Source organism: Gadus chalcogrammus, chromosome 13 (genome assembly GCF_026213295.1).
Source record: "Gadus chalcogrammus isolate NIFS_2021 chromosome 13, NIFS_Gcha_1.0, whole genome shotgun sequence".
In the NCBI taxonomy this organism is placed as follows: Eukaryota; Metazoa; Chordata; class Actinopteri; order Gadiformes; family Gadidae; genus Gadus; species Gadus chalcogrammus.
In genome coordinates this window covers 13,996,638-14,023,362 of record NC_079424.1, presented here as the reverse complement: position 1 = coordinate 14,023,362, position 26,725 = coordinate 13,996,638, and the positions used below count along the sequence as shown (strand labels likewise).

The window sequence follows — 26,725 nt, the reverse complement described above, 5'->3', positions numbered from 1 at the left end:
ACAGGGATGCATAGCTACTATGTCACAACGCCGCAAAGCACATTTCAAAACAGAACAAACTGGCTGTAGGCTTGCTGGTAGAATAGCCATAATACTCAGCATGTGCTCTTGATCTCTGATGACATAATGGTCATTTTATGATCTAGTAGGCCTACAGTAGATGCGTCACGTACTTTTCTTCTTTAACTGTAGGTATATTTATTTTTCTACTGTGTCGTTGGATTTAATGTATGATATAACTATTTTGTTTGTTTTGGAGAAAAACTACAACGTCAGTTTTGTAACAGCCTTTTCACCCAAAGCTCTTACGTCACATTGCTAAGCGTGACGTCTTTCGGAACACCAGAAGAACAAAATGGAGGAATACGCAAGAGAGCCATGGTACGAGCTGTATAAATACTAAAATATGTGTTTTAATCCATTAGGACCCACTTCTTGTGTTGAACATATTGACAATTGAAGTCATGTTTCATACTTTTTGAAAGTAATATCTGTTAGTATTATAGCATTTAGTGGGGCAACCCTGGGTTGCAATGCTAACAGCATGTAGCATCAGGGCTCTACCAGCAGAGCATTGAAAGTCAACGCTAGTCACGTTGCTAGTGACCTTGTCGGATATCTTATATATTCAGCAACCATTGTTATACATGTCATTTCATTAGTGAAATAGCATGTGATCCCAGTCATTTCACTATTTTAACTACTAAATAGTTATTCAAGCGGTGACATTTCCACGTTTGTAGACTGCTAGTTATACATAATAAGTACTTGGTGGTATTGAGTCTGACTGCATTGAATGTGTTGCTCAACGTTTTTTCCTCAATACTTTAAAAATATCCTTGTTGATAATGTATCGGAAGTCTAGTAAGACGTTTCGAAATTGTTTTAACATGATGTTGTTGGCATGGAACTGGTAATATGCTCACACATGCAGTGAGGAAAATCCAGTGCAACCTGCTGACATTTTTGCATATTGACGAAAGCTGAATCGAATGCTGAATCGGATCTCAGAGATAAAGTTGATGCCTATATAACCAATTCAACCTCACCATACCCGTGTGAGTCAATGCCAAGGGACCTCACATATACAGCTGTATGTTTGTTTTTCCTTTAGTCCCTGGAGAATCGTGGACGATTGTGGCGGTGCCTTCACAATGGGGGCCATTGGTGGTGGGATTTTTCAGGCTGTCAAAGGCTTCAGAAATGCCCCTTCAGTAAGTTTTAACCAGAAAACATAATGTAAAGCTGACTGTATTGTACATGTACAATTAACAAGAAGTATGGCCTCATAGTTTGTGTAAACAACACATGTCAGACTGCGCAGGTTTTTCGATGCTATAGTGCAAGTTTGCCCTAAAAACCGTCCAAAAAATATTCCTAATACAGAATTCAGAAATGTTGATGGCTTTTTTTAAAAAGCCAACCGACTAGATCCAGGCCTACCACACATACATTCCAAAGGAGGAGAACCTGCTTTGGAATGACCCAGAGCAAACTATCCTACGCACGTCTTTTCTCAGTAAACAGTTTGTGGACGTTGTGTCTAAGCTCTTTTTTATTTATTATATTTAATTAAATTATTAATGTGACTATTGGAAACTTACAAACACAATGATAACAGTTATTATTTGGGTTAAAGGATGTGATGCCCAAACATGCTAAAGGACTAAATGAGCTTCACCATATACATTTAGTTAATAAGGAGAAAGCTAATGGGGGTAGGGTTGCCTAAACTAGATTATATTCAAACGGATTTGGGTGTATTTGTTGGTTCTCTACGGATAAGAAGGAAAAAAACAATGCTTTTGGTAATTGAATTAGTGATGTCTGCTTATTATGTGGCATGTCATTAGTGTGTCAAAGTAAGTTCTTTAAATTGTAGAAGACTTCTTTCTTGATGAGATGTCGTTTTCGTTGTAGGGAATGAACCACAGAATGAAGGGTAGCATGACTGCCATCCGCACCAGAGCTCCACAATTGGGAGGTAATCAAGTGACATCTCCCCCAAAATACATCCATAGCGAGGTCAATGCTGTTCCTTAATCAAGGCATGTATATTAGCTGCCTTGTCATGATTTTGGTTTGTCTGATTTCAGGTAGTTTTGCTGTATGGGGAGGCCTGTTTTCTATGATTGACTGTGGACTCGTGAAAGTTCGAGGCAAAGAGGATCCCTGGAATTCAATTACAAGTGGAGCCATGACCGGAGCTATTCTTGCTGCAAGAAGTGAGTAGACCTGGTGCAACGGTTCAAGAAAACGATGTATGACAAAGCTTGTGCACATTTCTATTTACATAATAATGATGTGTGCTTAAGAGTTCAGCTGGGACTTTGTTTCTCACTCAGATGGACCAGTGGCCATGGTCGGTTCTGCTGCCATGGGAGGCATATTGCTGGCTCTGATAGAAGGCGCTGGAATACTTCTTACCAGATTTGCTTCGTCACAGATTCCTACCGGTAAGTCTGGTACTTTTGACTGGAATAAATGTCAGCTTTGGTTTTAGATTACGCAGTGTATAGGGCAGCATGTAAAAATGTCAAACTATATGAAATGACTAGTCATGAGCATGTTTATTCTGTGAGATGTGCTGAAAACGGCAGGTGACACTTTATACATGGGAATCTTTGGACTAAAATTAATTGTTTGACATTTGGAAAGCTACACATAACAAATAAACACACGGTGTAGTTTGAAAAAGAAAAAAGTCCCTGAAATTGGTTGTTACAATTTATTCTAAATAAATATAGAAAATAAAGAATGTATGAAAAAATGAAATGCTGCAATTGAATGTTACATGTTTATTTAAGTGTTAACTTCAGTATTTAATGCATAGGTATGCATGTTCGGGGGATGCCTCCATAAAGGAGACATTTTTGTGTTAAGGGGCATCTCTAATTCTAAAAAATAACATTTATTTTCATTGTTTCCATCTAGGTCCCCAATTTGCAGAAGAACCTGCCCCAGCCCCCATGGCTGCATCTGGTTTTGGAGATTACAGGCAATATCAATAAGGACGGGAATCTCTTGACATCAATTAGGTTTTTTTGAATTACTTGTGGAAACTATGAAGAAGGTTAAAAAGAATATGGGGAACATGGGCAGCAATTTACACCAATTTGCACCTTCAATGGACTGACCGAAGCAGGGAGCAAAATACTTCATTGTTTTCCTTCATTTTGGATCCAAGTTATAGACTCGTCATCTTGTTTTACTCAGCCATGTCATGTTCTCCCGACATTGGTAAAACACAAATAACTTGGCCCGTCATCCATGTTGGCCGTGCAGTACTGATCGACTCTTAAACTACTGGAAAATCGACCCATGTCACAGATGGAAGCTGTTGAATTGTATAATGTCTATTCAATGTATATATACAGTAAATATTCAGCATGTATTCAAATATTTGCCTTAAAGATGTCGCCTGCTTGGGCTGGCCGCTTTGTGAACCCAAAACAGCCACGCCTCCTTATTTGTTTTTATTCCATTGTGATGGCAGTCATTGATTATCCTTGTTATCCCTGGAGTATCTGATTTTAAAGATCTTTATTTATTCTTAGTCTGAAAGTGTTGAGATTGTTATATCTACTGGTGTGTTTCTTTTTTTTTTTAACACCAGCATAGTAAAGTTGCTAATAATAAGGGATTGCATTGGCAGGACACGATGAGGAATGGTTTATTACAAATGACATCACATGTGAGATATGGAATCCTACCAAAATAAATGTCTCCATCTGTCTGTTTGTTAACACTTGATGTTTGTGAAATCCTTACTAGACCAAAGACTGATTAGCCAGGGTGTATCATCTACCCCACTAGAGGGTAGTCCACGCTCATACCTTTTTTTATTCCCCCCCCCCTGCTCTAGTCTAGAATATATAATTGACCATATGTGGATGCTTTAGAAAGTTGTTTTACACTGATATAAAAAATGAACATGTGACACATCGTACTTGTATTGAGCCTACTACAAGTAAACATTTAATAGGAAATCTGAAGTGACCAAAACTGTTAATAATTTAACTAATACGAGACGAAACGATTGAAGGCTGTCATTTATTCTGCCAGATTTTCATCATTGACTAAATAATATTTTTTAAATCACGTCCTTGTGATCAGATGTAAGTATCATACGCCTCCAAAACTTGAATAACTAATTGTGAGATAACATATATATTTGTTTTTATTGACGATAGGAATGGTTATATAGTGAAACTGAATGGGTATCATTTCAATAAAGATGATCTGGGACATTTTTACAAAGAGCCGTGACCATCAAAAAAAGAACTAGGCAGGAATGACGTCTGCTGCGCACAGGGGCAGGAGCGAAATTGACACTTGCAGAGTAGCCAGAGACAGCGAACGAGAGACGGTAAGTGGAAACGTCAAACTTCTCTAGCTAATAATCCCAGTTAAATGTATACTCCGCTTCAGAGTATATCGTCAACTATTATAGTTAAGACCAGCTAGTGTATTTTGATGCATGCTGTTTATTTGGTATAGTATATGGGAGAATAAACATTGTCCGTAAGTAAAAACGTACTGTGCACTCCCATTTTAGTCAAGGCCAGGCGGAAGGGCAGGTAATGTTAGCATCGGTTTGGTCTTTATGGGTAAATGCGTTTTATTCTGGGTGGCTAGCATGTCTACTCATGTATTTAATTTCACCTAACAATAAAACACAATGAGTTTGACATCGTGGATATGTCTAATTGTGTTTTGATCTCTTTCTTGGAGAGGAATGTACAGGCTAGCTAGCTAGCCTGTGAAGTGTCGGTAGCCCTTTTCGTCGCAGTCTGTTGGCTAGTTAGCATTATTTAGCTAACGAGCTAGTTAAAATGGCTTAGTCTATTGGCTGCACTGAAGGCAGATCCCGGATAGTGTATTAAAGACCTTCATTCAATGTAATTCTCGTCTCACGAGCTCGTCGATGGGTAGTATTGTAAAGTCAAAATACTCATGTAATTAAAGCGCTGTTAAAATGCCCAACCTCGATCTGGCTCGAGGAATGTTACCGCTGAGCTCTGTACCCACAGACGGCACATAACGGGAGGACCTGGTGGGCTAACCGTATGGCAATTGTGTGGGTAACCGTTACATTAACTCACTTGGTATGATCATGGCTCTAATGCCTTATCTTGTCAAGGGTTAACGGTGTATTACAGCCTGTTGCAGTAGACAATGCCGGTAGGGTTCTGCTAGCGAAAAGAGAAGGTGGAATATATTTGAAAACTATATTGAGGACGTATCTCAATAGAGGCTCTTGGTGTTGAAAATGGATTCTCGTGTTTCACTATGCGTGCCCTCACCAGAAGATCATTTTCTTCAGTCTAAATAATCTGCCTCATCCGGTGTATGTCCACTCTATAAGACCGGGTTTGGTGATGAGATGTAGGATATAAAACACTTCCTCCTCCAAACAAGCTCCCGTGTCCAGGGTCCTAAACAGGAACAGAGACTTAAAGCCTATTTTAGTAGCCACTCTTTTCCACGATATCAGCAAGAGGCCGACTGGTGCTCTGCAAAGAGGATGTGGTTACAGGTCACGTAACCACGACAAGCGCATGCCACTTGCACATGCCTCTTTAATTTTGAACATATTGTAGTCTAGCATGTTTCTTTACCAATTGTCTTTCCTTGTTATCCTACTCCTACTGCAACTGGGTTTCTGTTTCTGTTTTTGTTTTATAATGAAGATACTGGTATCGCTTGTTGAGTTTTAGGCCAGAAAGTAATCAGACGGACTTGTGGTTGATGTAATTTGCGTATTGAGCATCTGTTATCATATTTCAAACATTTTCCGGGGCGTTGATTCACACTTTCTTTAAGCGTAGCAGTGGTTCTCAGAATTTAGGGTTGTTCTCTTGAAGTTTGGCACCTATGATTTACCGGAAAGGATGTCACTTTTATTTTTTAGAATGGCATTGAGTAATAAAAAAACGACAAAAACGTAGTATCAATATAACGTGTTTCAACGATGAAACTTGTTTCCTTTTCCCCCATCTGCATCGCATGTTGTAATGCAGCATACGTCACATAGCCAGCCAACGAGGGGATGGTCTTACATGTGTCAGTTTTGGGCGGATGTGTGGTTTGACAAGATCTGTGGAATGGGGCAAGGGAGACAGCCAGTAGCTGTCAATCACGTGTGCCCCATGCTGACTCAGAGCTTCATCACATTGTCATATCCTTTGCAAAGCCAGGAAGTGGTGATGACGGTCAGATACTTGTATCAGGATACTAGTCTTCTACTTGCCTCAGCAATCACGGTGCATTTTAGTTTTGCGCTCATAGGAGACGCAGCCCGTGAAGACGCGCTGCCAGAGAGCCCTCCTTGAGCTTTCAACCGTACATGGAGACATACCTTTGTCCATAGAGGGTGAGTGATGCAGTGACTTCACTGTGTGTGTGTGTGTGTGTGTGTGTGTGTGTGTGTGTGTGTGTGTGTGTGTGTGTGTGTGTGTGTGTGTGTGTGTGTGTGTGTGTGTGTGTGTGTGTGTGTGTGTGTGTGTGTGTGTGTGTGTGTGTGCAACATGTGGCTATCCCCTCCCTCCCTTTTGCTGGAGTTACTATGAGAGCACAAAAATGTTGATGTTTGTTTTGTTGGGAACGACAATGTGTCGTCGAGGGCAGTGGAAAGAAGGAGAGGTTTAGTTTAAGGAGAGAGATGTCCTTAAATGGCTGTGTATGTGTGTGTATTTGTGAGATTGTGTTCACATGTGTTGGTTGGTGATATAGGCTAAGATTTGGCGTCAGGATAGTAATTCAGGGAATGTCTTTGTACATGCGGCTGGTGGTAGCTGACTCTTATGTGCTCCTTTTGGCTATTCTGTCACAGAAGAGCTGATACCGTTTAGTTAAGTATGTGGTGGTCAACAAGAGATAATGATATGATTGAAGTGTTTCCCTGAGGGCATAGTTTAAATCAACCTATGTCACTAGGGTTGGCAGGGTGGCATTTGGGACCAGAGGAGTATTGGAAGTCATCAAGCAATTACAGTCAAAAGAACCAACTCTCATGATGTATTCTACACTCAAAAGCATCTTTGTTTCTTTATGTGGCAAACACCATAGGCAATGGTACTTGGCATATTTGCCTAATGATCAAATTAAAATCTCATGCTGAGTGGTGTTCCGAGTCTTCCGACATAGAAGAAGTATTACTGAACAAACTACTTCTTCTAATCATTATTAACAGGCCTGCAGAGCCAGTTATTGTCTAGTTCTCCAAAAAGTTTTTTTTCCACAAGTTTACGGCCACAATTGCATTCTTAACCTGTGGCTTATACTTATACACTTATAATGGCCATCAGCCAACCTTGAAAATGTGTGGAAAAGACTCTGCATGAAAGTTGTTGGCTGAGGTAATCTTTACTTCCAGAATATGTGGTGGATAATATTATTTGCCAAGACATTATCAGATTACACAACTCCTTTTTTAAAGTTTGTTCATTGTAATGCAATCTCTTCTGTTACTGAATCATACACGTGACTGACTGTATTATACTGATCCACAGTGATCTAAGGACGGGGTAGATTTCCGGTAATATTGACAGGTCAGAATGACACAAGTGTGGTCCTGTTTGTGAAAAACAAAATTGTAGGGTTAGCTGTAGGCTTAGTAGATTATCCCTATGTTTTAACCACGCATAGCAACAGTCTGTTGGGTTATGAGTTCTGGACATGAAAGTCCACTGCCAGGTCCAATTTGGCATGGAATTGACCCAGCAGCAGTGAGCCCATGACCCGATTTGGGTCCTGACCGCGGCAGAGGTTGGTTTGAAAGATGGGAGAAACATAACTGTACGCCAGTGAACCCTTGAAAAACATGTGGAGCATTCTTCTGAACTTGCAGACGCTGTGTGTTGGGATGGGCCATTTCTGATGTCATTTGTTTCAAAGCAGGGATTTTTCACCCCTTTGTCCATGCAAGAAAACATGATGTACATCACTGTAAAATAGGGCGTGGCCTAGGTCATTGTGTGCTGTTCACACAGATGATTTGTTTTGCAATTGAGCTCTGACATGGGAAGTCTTTTTTTGCTTAATCGCCCCATTGCATTTGTGTAGTCACGTGCTGTTGTGCCTTAAACAGCCCCGCCCAAAATAGAAAAATCACACGATAGACATATACTTCTCTCTTAAGTCTCTTTAGCGGATAGGAATTATTTGTGGCCTGGCATCATAGTCATTGTGATATGAAGGACCATATCTGTCCATAGCATTTCAAAACTGAGAAATAAAACATTATACATGTATGAAAAACATCCGCTGCAAAGAATAGCTGGTGACTATCGCTTGATAAGCTCTTCAAAATGTAGATTATAGTAAGACTTTGATTTTATGTTTGCCTTCATGCGCTAGTCTAGCTGATGTGTCGATACTGTTTATTTATTGGCCTGTGGGCCCATTTTCATTGACTTCAAAGTCCTTCTTCTATGCACCCTAGTGTTTTCACCATGCTAGATGTGGTCCAACTAGCCCGCCGTCTGGTCCGAGAAAGTAGTATATTACTCAAAATGTAGAAAATAGCAGTTTCACAGTGCACTTTTCTAATTTATTGATCATGCTCCATTAAATCACAAACCATGATCCTTAGACGTAGTTCAGGGAACCCGCTTACTGGCCCTCAAAAGTAATGGTGTCATTTAACACCACCAGAGTATAGTGATAGTCTTTCCAAGTACTTTATGTTATAATTTAGTTTTCTAGTCTACATTACATTTGACAGCAGTCAAATCTGAAAGCTCTACAGTCAGAGCGATATCATCTCCAAGCCAATGATTGTAATGACCGGGGGAAACACAACTCAAATCAACTGTTGAAGGAAATTCAAGCCGTCGTAGGTCTACGCCTGCAGCATCGACCACTGCTTTCCGTGGACCATTTGTATCCCTTTTTTGCCAATTGCAAGTCAACGGGAAATCATCATGTGGGTTCTTCTCAGACTCCCCAGCCCTCCTAGGGCTCCACTGCTGCAGCCATAATCGCCAAAGAAAACACCAGTAACGGTCGGACCTCCGCAGCTTTTTCAGCTGACCTCAACTGGTAGTGACCCAGTTGGCTAAACCCCACCGACTTAACTGCTTTCTGTGTGTGAGCCATTGATCCCCCGGCACCCCTCGCTCCCCTCATAATGATACAAGAGTCAATCAATCGATTTCTCACCGACCCCAAGTCTTAATCTCACTTTTCATAGTGCGAGAGTCCTCCACACAAAGCCAGCCTCAATCGTTCTATTATCTCCAGTAGGAATGGCTGCCCGGCCTGTGTCTGACAACGGCGGCAGTGTTTTGACAGCTCGCACCCGATGGCCAAGTAATCGCGTCATTATGAGGCGCTTTGGCCAGTTCCATGTCTCTTCTTCGTATTCTCCTTCGCGGTTGCCTCACAACCGCAAAGACACAAATGCGTGCCACAGCTGGTTTGGGTTAGAATGAAAAAGAGAGGGAGAGAGGTCACTCAGGCTTCACCTCCTCCACCCTGCAGCAGCAGCCGATCCGCTTATGGGTGTTCCCCCTCCATTGTTATGTGTGCACCTCCAGGAATGACTAGAATCCTTCCTCTTTTCCAGAGGAGGAAACATTTGAGCAAAAAAACAAAGGGGAATTCCGCCTTTATTACTTTTTGTTGTACTTTGAGTATTAAAAATCTTTCTCTCTCTGTTCCCCCCCCCCCCCCCCCCCAACTCTACTTTATCTTACTCCCCTTCCCGTTTTTCCAGTGCAGACTGCTGGGGCTGTCCGGTGAAGCGATCCCGCCATGCGTGAATACAAGTTAGTGGTGCTAGGATCAGGAGGTGTGGGCAAGTCTGCTCTGGTGAGTATTTTTATCTGCATCCTAACCCCCACCCACCTCGAATCCTTCCTGTCAGCCGGCCGTGAGGTCTCTTTAGGGTCTGTGTACAATTCTACCTCCATTAGTCATATGTTGGGGACAATGTGTGATACTGGGCCAAGCCTCAACTGGTGTTGCCTAGAGGGGAAATCACTTTTATTAAATCATAGGAGTAACCTATCACTTTTGATATAAAGCCGGCATTATTATTTACATAATAGTTTTTCCCTTGCATATAAAGTAATTTTATTGAGACGTGTATTTAAGCCTGCTCGTTTTCAAAGCTCTGCTATGCTGTTCTGCCTAGTGGCCGAATTACATGAGCTTAGTATGGGAAATGGCTGTAGATTTTCTAGCAACCTATATACAGTAGTATAATTCTGTCATGCGCAATGATACTATTTATGTTTGTGATTTATTGTGGGTCTATTAGCCTTGTAAGTGTGAACAAATAATGACTCTCACATAAACATCACTTTAAGATAATTTCCAAGCAGATGTAAGCAGTAGAAGAAGAATGGTCTTGTGTTCCGTTCTTCACCAACACTACTGGTGTCTGTCAGGTTATTTCTCCATACTGGCAGGTCCTGACAGGTTAAGGCCTCAAGATGTGTTCAGGCAAACAAACTTGTCTTTGCTACCCAAGCAACAAACGCACTAACTACTACAATATCGTAGTATTAAGGGGTTATTTTGGAGGGATATTTGAACCATGCTAGAAGCGCAGACGGGTACAATGGTCTGGAGAGGCTGGGTTCTGATGCTGGCAGTCTGGTCTGTCTCTTGTTCTTACAGACGGTTCAGTTCGTACAGGGGATCTTTGTGGAAAAGTATGACCCGACAATAGAAGACTCGTACAGAAAGGTAAGCGCTGCACTGATGGGGTTTGGGGGAGTTGCGATGGAGGCCTCTCTGGAATGAGTTGATTGCTAGCAGCTGGTCTGCAGGTTCACATTATGACGCCATACTCTTGTTATTCCCCCTTCTCTGTCCAGGCTCTCTAAGACATTGTCTTCTCTTTCTCACTCTTTTGTCCTTTTTTTTTGTTTTTGTGCATTGGGTTTGGGAGATGTATCTTAGACTCTTTTGTGTGTTAGCCTGCAGCTGGCCATTATGTCAATGAAGTGGCACAGTGAGACTCCACATGCACTCAGATTGTGGTTATTGAAAGAATGTGTGATAGCTTGAGTGCTGTTTTTGAAAACGGCACTTAATAACAGTCTAATAAGTCGAGAAGGTTTGATTACTTCATTGTGAGGCTGCCTCACAAGGAATCAATGAAACCTTCTAACGGAGTCAAACATAAAGCCTCTTCCTTCTTGGTACTTATATCCACATTACTTAGTAGCTCATTAAACCAATATTAACTATTATACAAATGAACTATTAATGAACTGCTCTACTACTCAATATACTGCCGGCTCTACCAGATGGTATTCTTTAAATATGATGTGATGTGCTAAAGCCCTTCCTTTTGCTCAACAGCAAGTGGAGGTCGATGGACAGCAATGTATGCTGGAAATTCTCGACACGGCAGGAACCGTAAGTTATCCGAACACTCATAGCTACCATCTCAGAGTTCGCCTTATAGATGTCATGGCCTCAAGTTGCCATGTTTGCACCCAGGGGACCATGATGAGTGATCTCCGCTGGGCTGGGGAGCCTGTGTAACCGCTATTGATTGATAGCTAAAACCGCGGTGGGACTACCTGAAAAATACTGGGCATTTGAGGCCTTGCAATACGCACATATTTGCCGGGTTCCACTAGGCCCAGCGCTGCAGGGGTATAGATGAAACTCGGGCCTGTTTGAGGCTAGACAGGCTAGGCGGTTTGACATCAATACATTGTTAGGTGGTTGAGCTGTGGCTTAGAACGCAGCTGTCGTATACATGAGTAACATGGTCGTAGCTGTTGGGCGTAACCATGGAAAAAAAATATAAATCACACGCTCAATGACCGTCAAGTGAAGGGTCAGTGAGTTTGAGCCTGGTCACAGAAGTTAATAGAAAGATATTGGGAGGATTAAGAGATCTTTTGAAATTACTTTATTGGAAAACCAATGTTTCCCCCAGCACTGTATGGTTAAGGCGGCCGCCTTAACAACAATAGGGCCCCGCCTTGAGTACCAATGTATGAAAAAAAAATATATACATATTTTTTTAATATTTTTAATTACTATGCATTAACAAAGTAGAAAACTCTCGTAGGGAAAGAAAACATACTTCCATCAGGTATAAAAATAAAGATAAATAATACATCGGTAATACTGTTCACAACAATGGTCGTGCCATAAAGCTTTTTGAATGTAATTGAAACGCTCCTTATTTCTGGAGTTTCTATTTCGAAAGTATTGGTCACTCCTAAGCTAGCCATGTGTCCTGTTCCTGTTTTTGTTAAATGCTGTGTGGTGTTAAATGATTTCAGGTTTTTCATTTTGAATAGAGCATGCTTATTCAAATTCTGGATTACAGAAACTGAGGAGCCCTTTTCTCCATTTCCTCATTTGTACCCTCCTTTTTATAGGAGCAATTCACGGCTATGAGGGACCTGTACATGAAGAATGGCCAAGGCTTCGCACTGGTCTACTCCATCACGGCACAGTCGACCTTCAACGACCTCCAGGACTTGAGGGAACAGATCCTACGAGTAAAGGACACTGAGGATGTAAGTGGTGGTTCACATGCCTGAGCTTTTCTCTGATCATGGACAAGCGATCATTTAATGTGATCACACAGGGGTGCCACGCCCGTTTACTATTTTCTTTTAGTAGTGTATCTAAAGTTATAAACCCACAAATCAACATTATTGGAGGATGTAATCCGAATTATGGGATTATAATCGCATTGTAATCTTTCGGTATGCTATTTACGAAAGCCATGTCTTTATTTGAAGGAAAAGGGAACTTGGTAGAGGAAGGTGAAATGAAAAGTAAAAATGTGTCTCATCAGTCATTTGGTTTTGATGGAACCCGTCCCTGTGTTTCCCTTTTACGAGGCAGAGGCTTGTTAGTTTGCAGAGTTCTCCATCTCTGGTAGGGCAGGGTGCGTCTGACTCACATCCAGGATGCCCTTTTTTGGTGATCTCTGCAACGACTGAATGTTACCATAACTCACTCTCTCTCTCCTCTCCTCCTCTCTCTGCCTCTACTCCCATGTCAGCCATGTTTATTCCCTACTTCCCTCTAGAGTTCAGCTCAGAATCTCCGTACCTCGATTTCAGCCCCTTTCTTATTTGTTTGGCCATTCCTCTGTGGTGTTTTCTCAGATATCATCTTTCATTGGCTTGTGATTGGCCTAACAGCGCCCTGTCCCTTCCAACTCCCTCCATTTATTTTGGCCTGAAAACTGGTCAAGGGCACAGGGGCCTCGGACAGATCACAGCAACACCGGCCCATCTCTTCATGGAGGGGAAAACGTTCCAGCCTGTCATCACGGAGCCACGTTCCTTCCCAATATATTCCCGGCTCTCCTGCTTATCTGCCCTCGGGGGGCATTCCACCTTCGGGAGATCCACACTGGAGATTTAAGACCCTTGGTTGCGATTGGCGACGACATCTGTTTATCTTGTGTACCCCTTAGACGGGAGCAAACACCCTGGCGGGAAAGGAAAACGCTCAAGGGTATTTTTCTTTCGGTTAATCTCCTCCACTGTAGCCAAAAAGGACGGATACCTCGGCAGGAAAAGGCTTTCATGGTGACTGGAGAGCTGGATCAGTCGGTCAGTGCCGGTAGCGGCTGCTGCTGCTGCTGCTGCTGCCACAGCTGTTCTCGCTCTCTCTGCTCCTTGATCCGAATGCCATGGCTCATTTACAACTAAATGTTTTCTCAGTCACTTCGGTCTCGCCATGCTCAATTAAAGGACTCTATTAAAAGGAAGATGAAACAGACTTCGAAAAGCCTGTCTCAGGGATGGTAACTTGTAGGATGGGAAAACATGATTGGGGCTGGGGGTGGACTGAGGATGGGAGGGAGCTTTAGTCATGATCTTTCTTAGCATGGTTGTTGTGACTGTCTGGTATAGCTTTGTCATTCTGAAGATATTTTTTTTTTGATGGTAAAATGCCCAGAAACCATATCAACAACATCAAGATGTTATTTTAAGGTTTATTATTCCACAATGTTTTGTTGTCCTTGAGTGATCGCCATTGGTAAGCGCCTGACCAGCCTGTGTTCAGGGAGCCACCCCACCCCTTTTAGTTATTGTATGACAAACCCAGACGGTGTTGAGAATACATGTAGACAAAAGTGAGCCGAGCGACTTGCCAATAGTTTATTAAAAGCTCACTTCCCTCCCTAGTTTCCTCCCGCCGGTGTTATATAAGGCTCTTGTGACATTTTGTTTTCCAGGTCATCTTTGCACTGTCTTGTCTGACCACGTTGGTAATGACTCACTCGGCGCAGGCTGCGACTCACTCCACTGTCGGCGGGGCAACGCAGCCTCCATTCAGTCGAGCGCGAGGAGAAGAAGAATGCGTTGTCTTCTTCTGTCGTAGATTCCTCGGAATCTACGACGGAAGAAGACAACGCATTCTTCAGCGGTGGGTGGAATGTTTAGGTCTATCCGCATCGGCGCTGTGGGCGGGATGGGACCTGTCCCTGGCGCGCAAAGCCCCTCTTGACGGAGCCAGCCGCGTAGATTAGTCAGTAGTCACATGCTATGGCCAGCTCCAGGGTGCTGACACCGCTGTATCGAGCCATCTCTCGGGTTCTCCTCCTCCTGCAAACGACGTAGCCGCTGCTCTCCTTCGGTCCTTAATCCCAGATTGGCTGATAGTTGACATTAGGAGGAGTGCATACCACAGGATCGCCTGGGGACACCCTCCCCCCCCCCCCCACGCCCAAGAGCGCCCTTCAGCGGCCCGAACTGAGGGCTTGTTTGGATATCAAACATCAAGCAGCAACCTCCATGAGGGCTAGTACAAACATCTCCACTTCCTGTCCTTCGCGCCGTAAACCAGAGAGAACGGCTGGAGAGGGGGGATCATAGTATTAGGCCATTTTTACTAGACGAACGCTGACGCTCTCTGAGGGAGTGGGCCCGCTTGTCCGAGAACAACCCCACGAACAACTCGATGCTTGTGCTCGGGGGAGGCTAGCGCTAAGAGCGTGCCGGCGCATGTCGGTCCACTATGTCAAGTAACTCTCAAATATCTTTGCTGTTTTCCTCCACCGCAAGTACCGACGTTGCTTCTGGGCAAGGCTTTTGCAAACTGGGGGAAAGGAAGGCAACGCCAGCCTAATAGACTTTTGTTTGTTGGTTTGTTTGGTGGCTACATTCCCAACTAAATGATATAAAGATGCTGTATGTTTGCATGCAAACTGCACCATGCAATGTGGTGTCTGTGGGTTGCACCGCTGTGGTCACAAACAAAACGCATCCCTAAATCATGGGTAGAATACAGGGGACAGGCTGTCGCTGGCAACTACCTTCTAGACTTTTACTTGTTTTTTTAGCTTTTTTGTTTTAACATAACTATTGCAGCAAATAGTTGGATCATTATTTGTAATTTGAGTAACATTATTCTGCCAATTTCGGCCTTGCAGCGGATGAGCGAAGAGCAAAGCGTATCTTTTCTTTTTTGTCTCCTTTAAAAATATGCTCTGGGTCAACTATCGCGTCATTCCAGGCGGCAGCTGGAGCATGGAGGCCAGTGCGCTTGGAAAGCGGTCAGGAAGGAAAGCGATGTTATCCTGGCCGGGCGGGGTCATCGCACGGCTTCCTCCCGGCCGCCGCTCTCCCTAGATAGGCCAGTCAGGAAGCAGCAGGCAGGATGAGACGCATCCCCGACACTTGGTCGCCCCAACCCTGTGCCCACCGCGACAGCCGGGGCCAAGGGTCTGACGGGACTCTGAAAGCAGTTTGCACCAGCGTAGAGTACTCTGTACGGGGATGTTGAAATGAATGTCCTCCTTTTCCCTTTGTTTGCTCGCCAAGTTGGGTAGATTAAATGGGTTCTGTATTGATTAATTAATGCATTTTCGTTGGTTCCTTTTTTGTGGTGTGCAACCTCAATTGTTCAGTTTATTTAAACACAACCTGCCCCGAGGGATGAATTGCTCTTTTGTTTCTTGAGTACCTTGGAATCCTCCCTTTTAACCATCCCGTGGAATAGAGACACCACTTTCAACACCACCCTCCCGTCTTCTGACTAATGGCCACCTGAATAGTTCTCCAACACTCCTCCTTTACACCTTCTCCCATCATACTCCTCTTTGCAGTGTTCTCTGGCTATGCATTTCTCCTGTGCCAACCGTGTGTTTGGTATCTCACTCTTGACTCACTACCACTCTATCTCAACCCCATTTGTGTCCTACTCAATAATCCTGACCATCTTTCATTATCTTTTTATTTCTATCCAATTATTTGTTTCACCATCTGCGGTCATCCCAAGACCCGTTTCGTGTAAATTATTGAAATATTCATTGCCCTCTGCTAGAATTCATCGGTGTATTGTCGTCCTCTCTCCGATCCCATCGTTTAATTATTGAATACTGTCATTTACCAGCACTGCATCAACACATTTCATACATTAACATATTGACACAACATGCATTCTTTTCATTATTCTGTATATCTTGAATATATATAAATATTGTTTGGAATCCTGTCATTAAGATTATCACCTAGTTCTAGAACCGATGTTTGAAGGCATGATTGCTTTAAAGCAGAAAAAGAGCCAATACAATGGGGTCTTCCATGTTGTGCAGCCATGTGTTCACTCCTTGTGTTCCCTTGCTTTCCTCCCCCTCAGGTGCCTATGATCCTGGTGGGGAACAAGTGTGATCTGGAGGACGAGCGCGTGGTGGGGAAGGAGCAGGGCCAGAACCTGGCCAGACAGTGGAACCACTGTGCCTTTTTAGAGTCCTCCGCTAAGTCAAAGATCAACGTCCTCGACGTGAGTTCCCCCTCACACCACTGATTCCATTCTGCTGCTCCATTGTGAAGCCCAGCCATGAAGCCAGATTTATTCAGCCGCATTAAAAATTCACAACATTCCGATCACACCTCAGGATACGTGACACCAATGCAATATTTATCATAATTATTATTAGTTGATGATTCTTCCTGACATGTCAATGACATCACCTGGCCCAATTCTCCCGCTTGAAAACAGCCATTCCAGTGCTTGTGTTTCAGCAGGGATGGTGCTGGTCCTGACCTTTTGATTTAGGGATCTTCTTTTGTTGATGCTCTTAGGTTCCTCATTTAAGTATTAGCGTCTGAAAGCAAAGCAGCCAGCCGAGCAGCCATCTTAACACAGCTGTTGCTCTGTTTGTTGTCCCTGCGGTGCTGGCTTTACAATGTGGCCATTAAAGAAGTGTTCAGCTGTACGCCTCCTAGCACACAGTCACACCCTTGGCAAAGCCACCACGTCCCCGCGTGGTAACAACGTGGATGTGTGTGCACAGTGACTTTCTTTCCATTGCAGATACTGGTCTGCGTACGCCAGAGAGTTTGTTTGTCCTCCTGTACAGCAAATAGGCCAGGTCTACCACACGTACGTGTGTGTGTGTGTGTGCTAATTGTCGCTGCTCTCTTGTTGTGCTCTTTTTCAGATCTTCTATGACCTGGTCAGACAGATAAATAGGAAAACGCCAGTGGAAAAGAAGAAGGCGAAAAAGAAATCCAACTGTGTTCTGCTTTAAAGACCCCTACCCCCTGCAGCAGCTCTGAGCCAGGTGTGTGTGTGTGTATGTGTGTGTGTGTGTGTGTGTGTGTGTGTTAATAACCACAAACCCTCTCAACATCAAAAGGCTAATAACTAGCGAACCGCCCAGTCACGTGACAGGGTCATGATGAAGGGGCAAGCGTGGTCCATCATTATTTGCACATCTGTGTCACATCCTCTCTCCCATGCCTCTTTTATATGGCCCCTTTAAGCACAGCCTCGTACCAGTAGACCTTTGACGCCGCTCACCTTCAGCCAACACGGGGTTATTTAACCGGGCTAATTAAAACCATGTGGAAAGCTCACGCACACACACTCGCATAAACTTCATGTTGGACAGCCTGTTGTTCATAAAAAACTGTTTAGGAAGTAGACTAATACCACTTAAGTCCAGCATGCGCTATGCTAACGTTAACGTCACCTCAGCCACTGTTGTAAGTTATTTTAGACACTTGTATATTTCAAGTACTTTAATAGTTTTGACGCCGATGAATAAGTAACAGAAGCATGATTCAAAAGTGACTGAGTGATTGACTGAAATATTCAGCCTTATCTAACTATTAGGGGGGGTTACGTTTCTTGTGTCTGTCCTCAGCTGCCGCTCAGCCACACACTTTAGGGTGAGTCTACAATGCTTGCATGCTAGGCACATTGGGAAATGTGTTGTGCACTTGCACGCTCTAGCCAGCAGAGAGAATGCTGTGTGTTTCTCTTCAAACTGAACATGCTGCTCTATATTTCTTTAGGTTATGTCATTAGGATTTGTCTTGACATGATATCGGGTTACAAAGCACAAAACATCCCAGAGTTTAGCCCTTGACAGTGTTGACCACTTATTTCCAAGTGGACCTTAACAAGCACATCAAAAGACAGACGCATCATATCACACGATGTTCTCATGGGGAAGGGCGACTGTACTGTTGGCTGTCCATGCTATTGGAGTATGTAGGAGGGGCTTGAGACTCCAGGAATCTCCTACATGTCTAACACTGGCCTGCCTCGCAGCTGATCAATTGCAGAGCGTTGAAGGAAATTGTTCTGCTTTACATACGTACATGTTTTTCATTCGTTTTTTTTTTATTGATTTAGTGGTGTTCATGGTTATGGTCTCCCTGAATGATTGGGTCACGACTTAGGCGGGATGCCTCATCATCTGGGAGAAGGGAGGAATGTGGGTCCATCGGAAAAACCTTCAGGTTTTTTTGGTTTCTACCACAGGATTGAACGCAACTAACTGCCTTCCTTGCACTTCTCGGGCCAAAAAAAGTGGTCCTAGATCATTCCTGTAAAGAAACATCTCTGGTTTTAATGTCCACCGCCCGTGTTTTGAGGCAGAAGGGCTGTCAATATGTACGTATTGGGGTTATGGCCAGATGAGACATGGTTTGTTGCCTTAAGCTTTTAAAGGGGCCATGTTTGACTGGCCTTATAATTAAACACTCTGAACTAAAAGCTTATGTACACATTATAGTCATCCAGGGGAAATTGGTTATGTGCTGTCGTGCGGTTATATATGGATGTGAGGTTAAGATTCAATAATTTTGTTTATACATTTTCTGGAGTCAATGTAATGCTTTTCCGCACCGATGGCCAAAGCTTTCCTTAGGCCTGAGATCTTTGAGTCTGTGAGATCTCCAAGATCTAGGAGTTTCTAAGAACAGTTCCACCAGAATGGACCTCTTCCATGTTTCCACTAGTGGAGGTTCGTGAAGCTGAACAGAGCGACACGTGTTGACCAAGTGACAGTTGCGGTCTTAAAGATACAGGGCAGGCCACATTCAGCCTGTTGTGTATTGATCTTTGTCTCTGGAGGTCATTGCGTCCGTGTTGCCATATTATATAAAATGTTTAATGTTTTGATGGGGGCTGACCCACCAAAACCCTGAAAAATAATTATCATAATCATGGCACACATCTGCATACGATGAAGAAATGGTGAAGATTTGTGAGTTCTACAACGTATCCCAACATGTCCGTGCAGGCGCATCTGCTTTCAGCACTCTCTGCAGGGACTCCAGTTTGTCAGTTAACTCCGACGGAGTGTGTGTAAAAGAGCTGAGAGGTATCCGGAGGGGGGAACACACACACACACACACACACACACACACACACACACACACACACACACACACACACACACACACACACACACACACACACACACACACACACACACACACACACACACACACACACACACACACACACACACACACACACACACACACACACACACACACACACACACACACACACAGCCAACGCCGGTATGCCCAGTGAACCAACACTAATGGGATTACAGCCCCTACTGTTCCACTACTCACAACACACACGGGCCCTAAACTGGGACGATGGTGGCCGAGAGACACCAGAATAGGCTACAGGGGGGACAGAGAGTTCATGGCATTATCGACTCAATTGAAAGGGGCATCGTTTTCCAAGAAAAGTTCACCTTTGTTGAGGTCTAATAAGCATCATGTCACATTGAGGCTCCAGAGGACTGGGGTTTCAATGCCTTTTAATCTCTCTGAAAATCACAGATGAAATTACTGCAATTTTATCTATTACATCATCAATTGGTCAAGTTGGCACTAGGGAACTGCCTGAGCTTTGAGTCATGAGGACTGGATCTTGCACTAATTTTGCTAATAATTTGCATAATTATATTTTCAATGAGTCCCGCTCATTCAGTGAATCACCTTTGAAACCATATATGATTGCAAGGCCACAACAAAAAAAATGTCAAGGCTGTCTGAAGTACCCCGTAATATTCACGACCACCGCCACCTTCTCACCCCCTGTGCATGAGGCATGATTCACCACAAGGATATAGGGCTTTGACTTTTGCCCAAAAATCATATTCGAAGTTTGTTTGTTTATTAATATGAATATTCGAATATTTATTAATAATATTATAATATTATGAATAGACTGCGTCGGATTCTCCAACGTCTCTACCTCTTGGCCTGGTTCGAATATTAAGGGCTGCCTAATATTCGTTTGAATTTTGATTTATTTTTTGTTATTCGAATAACGAAGTTCGGAGTCAAAGCCCTACAAGGACAGCAGCAGAACCGGGAAAGCAGGCCCTGCTAACGTGGGGTTAAAATAGTGGACGAGCTGTTTGTTTTCTCTGCTGTGGCTTTGGCTCCCAGACGGATTTTGTCGGGAAGAGACTGGCGTAGATGTTTCTTGACAAGACCCTGAACCCCCCCCCTCCCCGAGGTTACCTCATTCACAGCTGGTTATGCTTCCTGCTCCCGGGGGGCTGAATACATAGTGTCAATTTTAGGGTTATGGAAACATTCCCTCTAGCTCAATGCTCTGATCACTGATGAATGTAATACAGCACATAGATTACCACTGTTTGTGATTCGGCATGTGGAATGGCTTCCATTTTAAAGATCCCCACCAGCATTTGAGAGGGGCTATAGATGAAATACATGTCAATCAATGGCTTCCATTTGATTTAGTTCTGGCATTTGGCATCTATAGCTAAGGCTACCAAACTGTGTCACAATTATGTAAACGCCCTAACTTAACCACAACTTGATAACACTGAAAAATGAGCCGCACCCTAGCTGAATGCAAGACTCTTGACGAGGGGGTGTGTGTGTGTGTGTGATCCCTAATGATAAACAGTATGCTGAATGACAAGCTCTCTATTCATTTATTCCAATGAAACATTGTGGATTGTCCATGGATGTGTCTTCATACACGAAGAATTCCTCCCATGTTGAATCAGAGTTCAACAGGGGAAGAATTCTTCCTGTAATATGAGACGACTGGGTAGGGGAAGGCTGACGCCCTCTGTTGGCCAAAAGAGGAATGACTGTCATGTGGATTATGATTCAATAGGGGGCACCAAACCCCATCATCGGCTTTAGGGGCAGGATCAGGGGCTTAAATGAAGCATGCATTTCTTTATTGGTTGCTTGTGCTCTGTTTTTGTTCTTCTTTAGAATGCTGTAATGAAGAACTGTTGCCCTGATTGGAACGTGCCAGCATTCCGAACAGCCCCTCCCCTCCCAATCACCCTGCTCCTCCCTTCCCCACACACCCCTGACTCCCTCCCCCCTCCCCCCCCTCCTCTACCCCGCACCCCATCCTCCGCCATCCGCCATAAAAAGTGAATCAGCTGACCGGTCTGTTCCCGACACGGAGACGGGGACGAGGGGGCCCAGCTCCCTCCCTCACTGTCTCTCTCTCACCTGCGAGGGACCCGTGTCATGTGTCTCTGCATCAGTGTTGATTTAAACCCCGTGAACGGACAGTGTGTACATCCAAACCACCGCAAACTCTTTAACAACAACAACCATGACGACGAAGATGATGAAATAGAAAAGCCTCTTACCGCAGCTCAACTGCGGATTCGTCGTCTGCTTACTTTGCCCTTATTTTTATTTTTATAAATTCTCTTATTTTTAGATGTTTGACGGAAAAAAATAAAAAAGGAATAATACCAACCATTAAGAGGGGGGGGATAAAAAAACAAGTTATAACGTCAATTCAGTATTTTTCCGTCTTGGCAATATGAATAGATTGTTGCGAAGACATGGAAAGTGGACCTCTTTAGTTGTATGGTTATAATGAATCTTCAAAAAGCATGAAATACCACATCTGTTAAAAGTGTAGATGTCTTCAAAGTGAACTCAAGTGGAGAAGTGAAAGTTTTTTTTAGTTTTTCTTTTTATAGCCATGACCCGATCCTCCATGGCTGTCATGTCAGTGGTAATAGAACAACATCCATGTTTTGTTTTTCTTTTGTTTTCCTTTTGTTTTAGTTTTGCCCAATTGTTCATGGACCTTCTCTCTTCTCCAGATATCTCTCTGAAGTGACTTAATTTTATACTGTCACTGGGATTTCATAGCTCCCATAATATATTCTAATGCCATTTTTGCATAATGATGCTTCAGAAAAAAAATGGGTATTTTATAGAAGAAATATGGGGGGAATTAAGGATTGATTTCTATGTCTCTTGAAGCCGAAATATATTATACTAAAACCAACTCTAATAATGCTTCTTTTGTTTTTTTTGTTTTATTTTTTTTTGTCAAATGATGTTCCAGCTTTTATGGATTATTAAAGTACATTTTAGTACATTTTCATTATATTGGTCAATGTATTTTTGTGAATTAAACTTTTATCCAAAGCGTATTTGACTTGATTTTAGAAAGTGAACTCCAACCTCGGTGCTCTGACCTTTGTAATTTTGGGTACCAAAAAATTGGTAATCAAATACGTGCCAGTAGAGCAGGAATAAATAACTTTTTATGATATGAACGAATTATAATTGGATAGCCAGTCGTTTTAAAATAGATTGAAGAAGTTGTTTCCCATTAATAATTTCAAAGAAGTAGTCCTGTTATCTTGGTGACCTCTAGGGGGCAGTGTCTACTTAAATATTTTACGGTCGCGCTTATTCATCTTCTGAACAAGAAGGTGTCAGCCTGTTTCTTAACATTTGTAACCAGTGGTGTTGCCTTATCTCAGGAATTTACGAAGCTCTCCATACATCTACCCTCCCTGTTAAAAATGAACGTAAAACAAAAATAATTAGTTATTCATGTGTGCAACTTAATAAAAAGTTGTCACAAATAAAAACGTAGGCATTTAGGCCAATTCATGTTCTCTGTGCCTTGACAAAAAAACTACATGGTAGTGTCACCTTGTTGTTAAAAGACTAAAGGAGTAGCAATTGGGCCAAGACACTTATATATACATATACACAAATATATACATATATATATATATACATATATATATACATGTATACACACACATATATACACACACATATATATATATATATATACATATATATATATATATACTTATATACACACATGTACGTACTTAGAGTATGTACTGCATAAGTACGTACCATAAGTATGTACTCTAAGTATGTACTGAGTAAGATCACGATGAGGAGGATGTGTCAAGCTGCGGCGGAGTGGGATAATAACCGCTGGTGAGGATGGCGTCAGAGGAGATTAACGCGTGTGTGAGTCACTTTGCTCACTGTTTGTGTGTCTTATCATGTAAACTCCAGACACCACCGGCTCCTTAAATCCTTTTAGTGCCGAGGAAGTGTGGTAATAACAAACCCTGCTCCTGTAGGTCTGTATCATCCTTTTCTTAAGCATTCCTCTACCCTGGGAGCTGTCTCTTCCCTTCCCCGGTCTTAAAGGGCATGAAGAGCAATCCAACCACCCCAATAATGGTTTTGAAGATTATCCTCCTCCCCTCCTTCAATTAGTGACACTTAGGCTGTTGCATGTCATGCTATGGGTTTATTGACCTTAAGGAGAGAGTCAAGCCTGCTTCATAGAGGAGGCTGCTCTCTTCTTTCTGGCCCTACTACTTAAGGCTTTCATAATCAGGGGTTTATACGTTGTGAAAATGTGGTTAAATGTTATTGAATGAGTGAACCACAACAGAGGGGGTTATGGAGTCAGTTTATTACTTTTTGGAAGTTTCCATTAAACTGCACATAAGGTAACCCTTCAACCACATAAAAGGTTTTCTTTGTTCATAGAAAACAAACCACCAGGGTTTTAATTGCTGGAATCAATCTCCTATTAGGTATTGAATTCCTGACTTTACAGAATACAGCCTGAGAAGCTCTTAAGATATCGTTGACTGAGAGGTTAATCCACCAAACAATACCCTGGCCTATTAGACGCCTGCGTATTTTTACTCCAGGTCCCTGAACCCATTATAGAAGATTTTATATTAATTCAATGATATCATCTCCTAACATAACCCATCGTCCACCATCACACACACGCACACAGAACGCTTTAAATCCTTATGCATGCTCATATTAATACACATTCACACACAGACACGCATTGACACACACACGCACACTATGAAGTTAGAACCCTATATGCACACACACACACACACACACACACACACACACACACACACACACACACACACACACACACACACACACACACACACACACCTTCCCCTTGCCAGATCAATTAACAGATTAGTGGCTGGCCAGTATAGACCGGGTCCCAGTCGCAGGGATATCTTTTGCTGTGTCTAATGCATTTTGTGGAGAGGAAGTGAACATGAGCTAGACAGTACAGTAGCAGGCACTCAACAGACAGGAGTGCAAGGTTAGCTTTGCACTCCGTCCTCAGCCTGTCTCTCTGATGTCCTGTGTGTAATGTGTTTATGAGAAGGGCGTGGGCCGATACAGTTTCTCTTCTGGTTCTGAGACAGGGGTTATTCAATTTTTCTTTGTCTGACATCAGACTTTTTAACTGTTCTATGTATTTTACATATAATTTTATTTTGCAAGACCTAATACAAGCTATAATGGCATTAATCATGCCTTTTTCTTGTTACGTTACTGTATGGAATATGTTAATTACTGCAATAACATAGCTCCAATGTTTCATAATGTGAAGTAAAAAAATCAATGATAATTCCTAGATTGTACATTGTTTGATAATTGTTCATTGATATTTGTCTCACTTCTTATGAGTAACATCTGTTTTCAACGTGTTATCACATTGTTACGTTATCACATTTTCACCTTTTGCTAGTTATCACACATTCGTAGGCAAGTTTTTTTTTCCCAACAGCAATAGTCCACTTATCCTCTTAGGATTCCCATAATCACACCGGTTTTTAATTAAAACCGAGGGAAGTGCTACTCATTAAGGGTGGCACCTAATTGAAACCAGAACGACGAAGCCCACTGTTTCTCCCTCAGGCTAGTTGACACAGCTAACGCTAGCATAGCATAGGGGCCTGAGCATGGCAGGTTCGGTGGGTATTTGAACAGGCTGGCCTGTGAGTAGACACATGTCAGTGTTTACTCTGCCCTCCACACATAGCGCTGCTATGGCCATGCTAACAGTCTGGCTGTTTACCCAGCGAGTTAACTCTTTAATATTGACATGTAGAAAAACACATACCTGGAATTCTTGAAACTATTTTTGTTCTTGGAAGAAGTCATTTTGTATGTCCTCTGTTTTTTGACATTCGTACCATGAGTGAAAAGTGTATACAGTAGGACTATATCTATATTATATATATATTATATATAGGCCTATATAATAATAATAATAAATGCAATTTATATAGCGCTTAATATGGTACTCTAAGACGCTTTACATATTGCCCTATCAAAACTATGTAAAACAGACTAGGAATAAAAGAAAAACAGAGGTTAAACATGAAGAATAAGGTGGGAGTTAGGTGGGGAAGGCTAGTGTGAAAAGGTATGTTTTGAGGGCAGATTTGAAAGAAGAGAGGGTTCGAGAGACTTTGATGTGGGAGGGGAGTGAATTCCAAAGGGTGGGGGCAGCAACTGAGAAGGCCCGATCACCCCAAGTCCATCGCTCAGTCCGTGGAACTTGTAGCAGGTTGGCAGAATTGGACCTGAGGAATCGGGAGGGGGCGTGGTGATGGAGGAGGTCGGCAAGGTAGGGGGGGGCTAGGCTGTATATATATATATATATGTAGATGTATATATATTCAGAATCATAAAATATTTAATATGATTATACATCCAGCAATTTTAATCGACCAAATGGGCTGATATTAAAGTTGTATTGAATATGAGCATGTTATTGCAGGTAGTGTTCATGTTTCCTGGCACAAGCTATATCTCAATGTACTTGAAACATGGCCTGCACAGTCAGTGATGACATGAGAATATGGAGAAATCAATTTAAACGACTTGAAGGAATCGGCTCGTCTTCAAATTTGTTCGTCTGGGCTGTATGAGAGATGAATCAGCTGACGTAATCGACTCACCCCATCCTGCCTGCGAGCCGACCCACCCAGCGCCGACGAGGCCAGTACCGGCTTCATGGCGCCCCGCCCTCGTTGTGAGGACCTGGTGATTACATCAGCTGATACATCTCTCAAAGAACACACTCCTACTGCATAATATCCCCGTGCCATAACGGGGGACACTTATGCTCGGGGACTCTTATGCTCGAAAACAGTAAAGAGAAATTGTTGTAATTTTTTATTAATGACGAGCAATCCTCTTCAGTAGAAAATGCAAAGTGTTTACAGTAGTACAGTACTTTCTAATGTATTTTCTCATTGTGTACTCATAGACTTCATCTATAGCTCCGATGATTTCATTATAACCTTTTATTCAGGATGCATTGTTCCAGTTGCCTGTATGATACAGAGACTTTAATCCCTATTGTTCTCTAACATAAGGGGTGACGTAAT

At 42.7% G+C, this 26,725-nt stretch overlaps 2 protein-coding genes across 5 annotated transcripts; both read left to right on the top strand.

Moving 5' to 3' along the window:
- Positions 1–44: 44 nt before the first annotated feature.
- Positions 45–3,768, top strand: timm17a (translocase of inner mitochondrial membrane 17 homolog A (yeast)). 2 transcript variants are annotated; one of them, XM_056606996.1, is made up of 7 exons: positions 45–188; positions 288–381; positions 1,115–1,214; positions 1,921–1,984; positions 2,097–2,225; positions 2,346–2,456; positions 2,935–3,768. In XM_056606996.1, exons 2-7 carry the CDS (start codon positions 356–358, stop codon positions 3,009–3,011), a joined length of 507 nt encoding a protein of 168 aa, XP_056462971.1. In that variant the 5' UTR covers positions 45–188; positions 288–355; the 3' UTR covers positions 3,012–3,768. The 2 variants fall into 2 exon arrangements, with proteins under 2 accessions (XP_056462971.1, XP_056462972.1); XM_056606997.1 differs by having other exon boundaries at positions 86–188; positions 303–381.
- Positions 3,769–4,263: 495 nt separating this feature from the next.
- Positions 4,264–23,068, top strand: LOC130402683 (ras-related protein Rap-1A-like). Of its 3 annotated transcripts, XR_008903964.1 has the most exons (9): positions 4,280–4,369; positions 9,727–9,816; positions 10,630–10,698; positions 11,320–11,376; positions 12,360–12,500; positions 16,588–16,731; positions 17,393–17,515; positions 18,101–18,125; positions 21,468–23,068. XR_008903964.1 is itself a non-coding variant. In XM_056606994.1 (8 exons), the coding sequence occupies exons 2-7, from the start codon at positions 9,760–9,762 to the stop codon at positions 17,480–17,482; spliced, it is 558 nt and encodes a 185-aa protein (XP_056462969.1). In that variant the 5' UTR covers positions 4,264–4,369; positions 9,722–9,759; the 3' UTR covers positions 17,483–17,515; positions 21,468–23,065. The 3 variants fall into 3 exon arrangements, 2 of the variants coding, with proteins under 2 accessions (XP_056462969.1, XP_056462970.1); XM_056606994.1 differs by lacking the exon at positions 18,101–18,125 and having other exon boundaries at positions 4,264–4,369; positions 9,722–9,816; positions 21,468–23,065; XM_056606995.1 differs by lacking the exons at positions 4,280–4,369; positions 18,101–18,125 and adding an exon at positions 4,393–6,376 and having other exon boundaries at positions 9,722–9,816; positions 21,468–23,065.
- Positions 23,069–26,725: the final 3,657 nt, after the last annotated feature.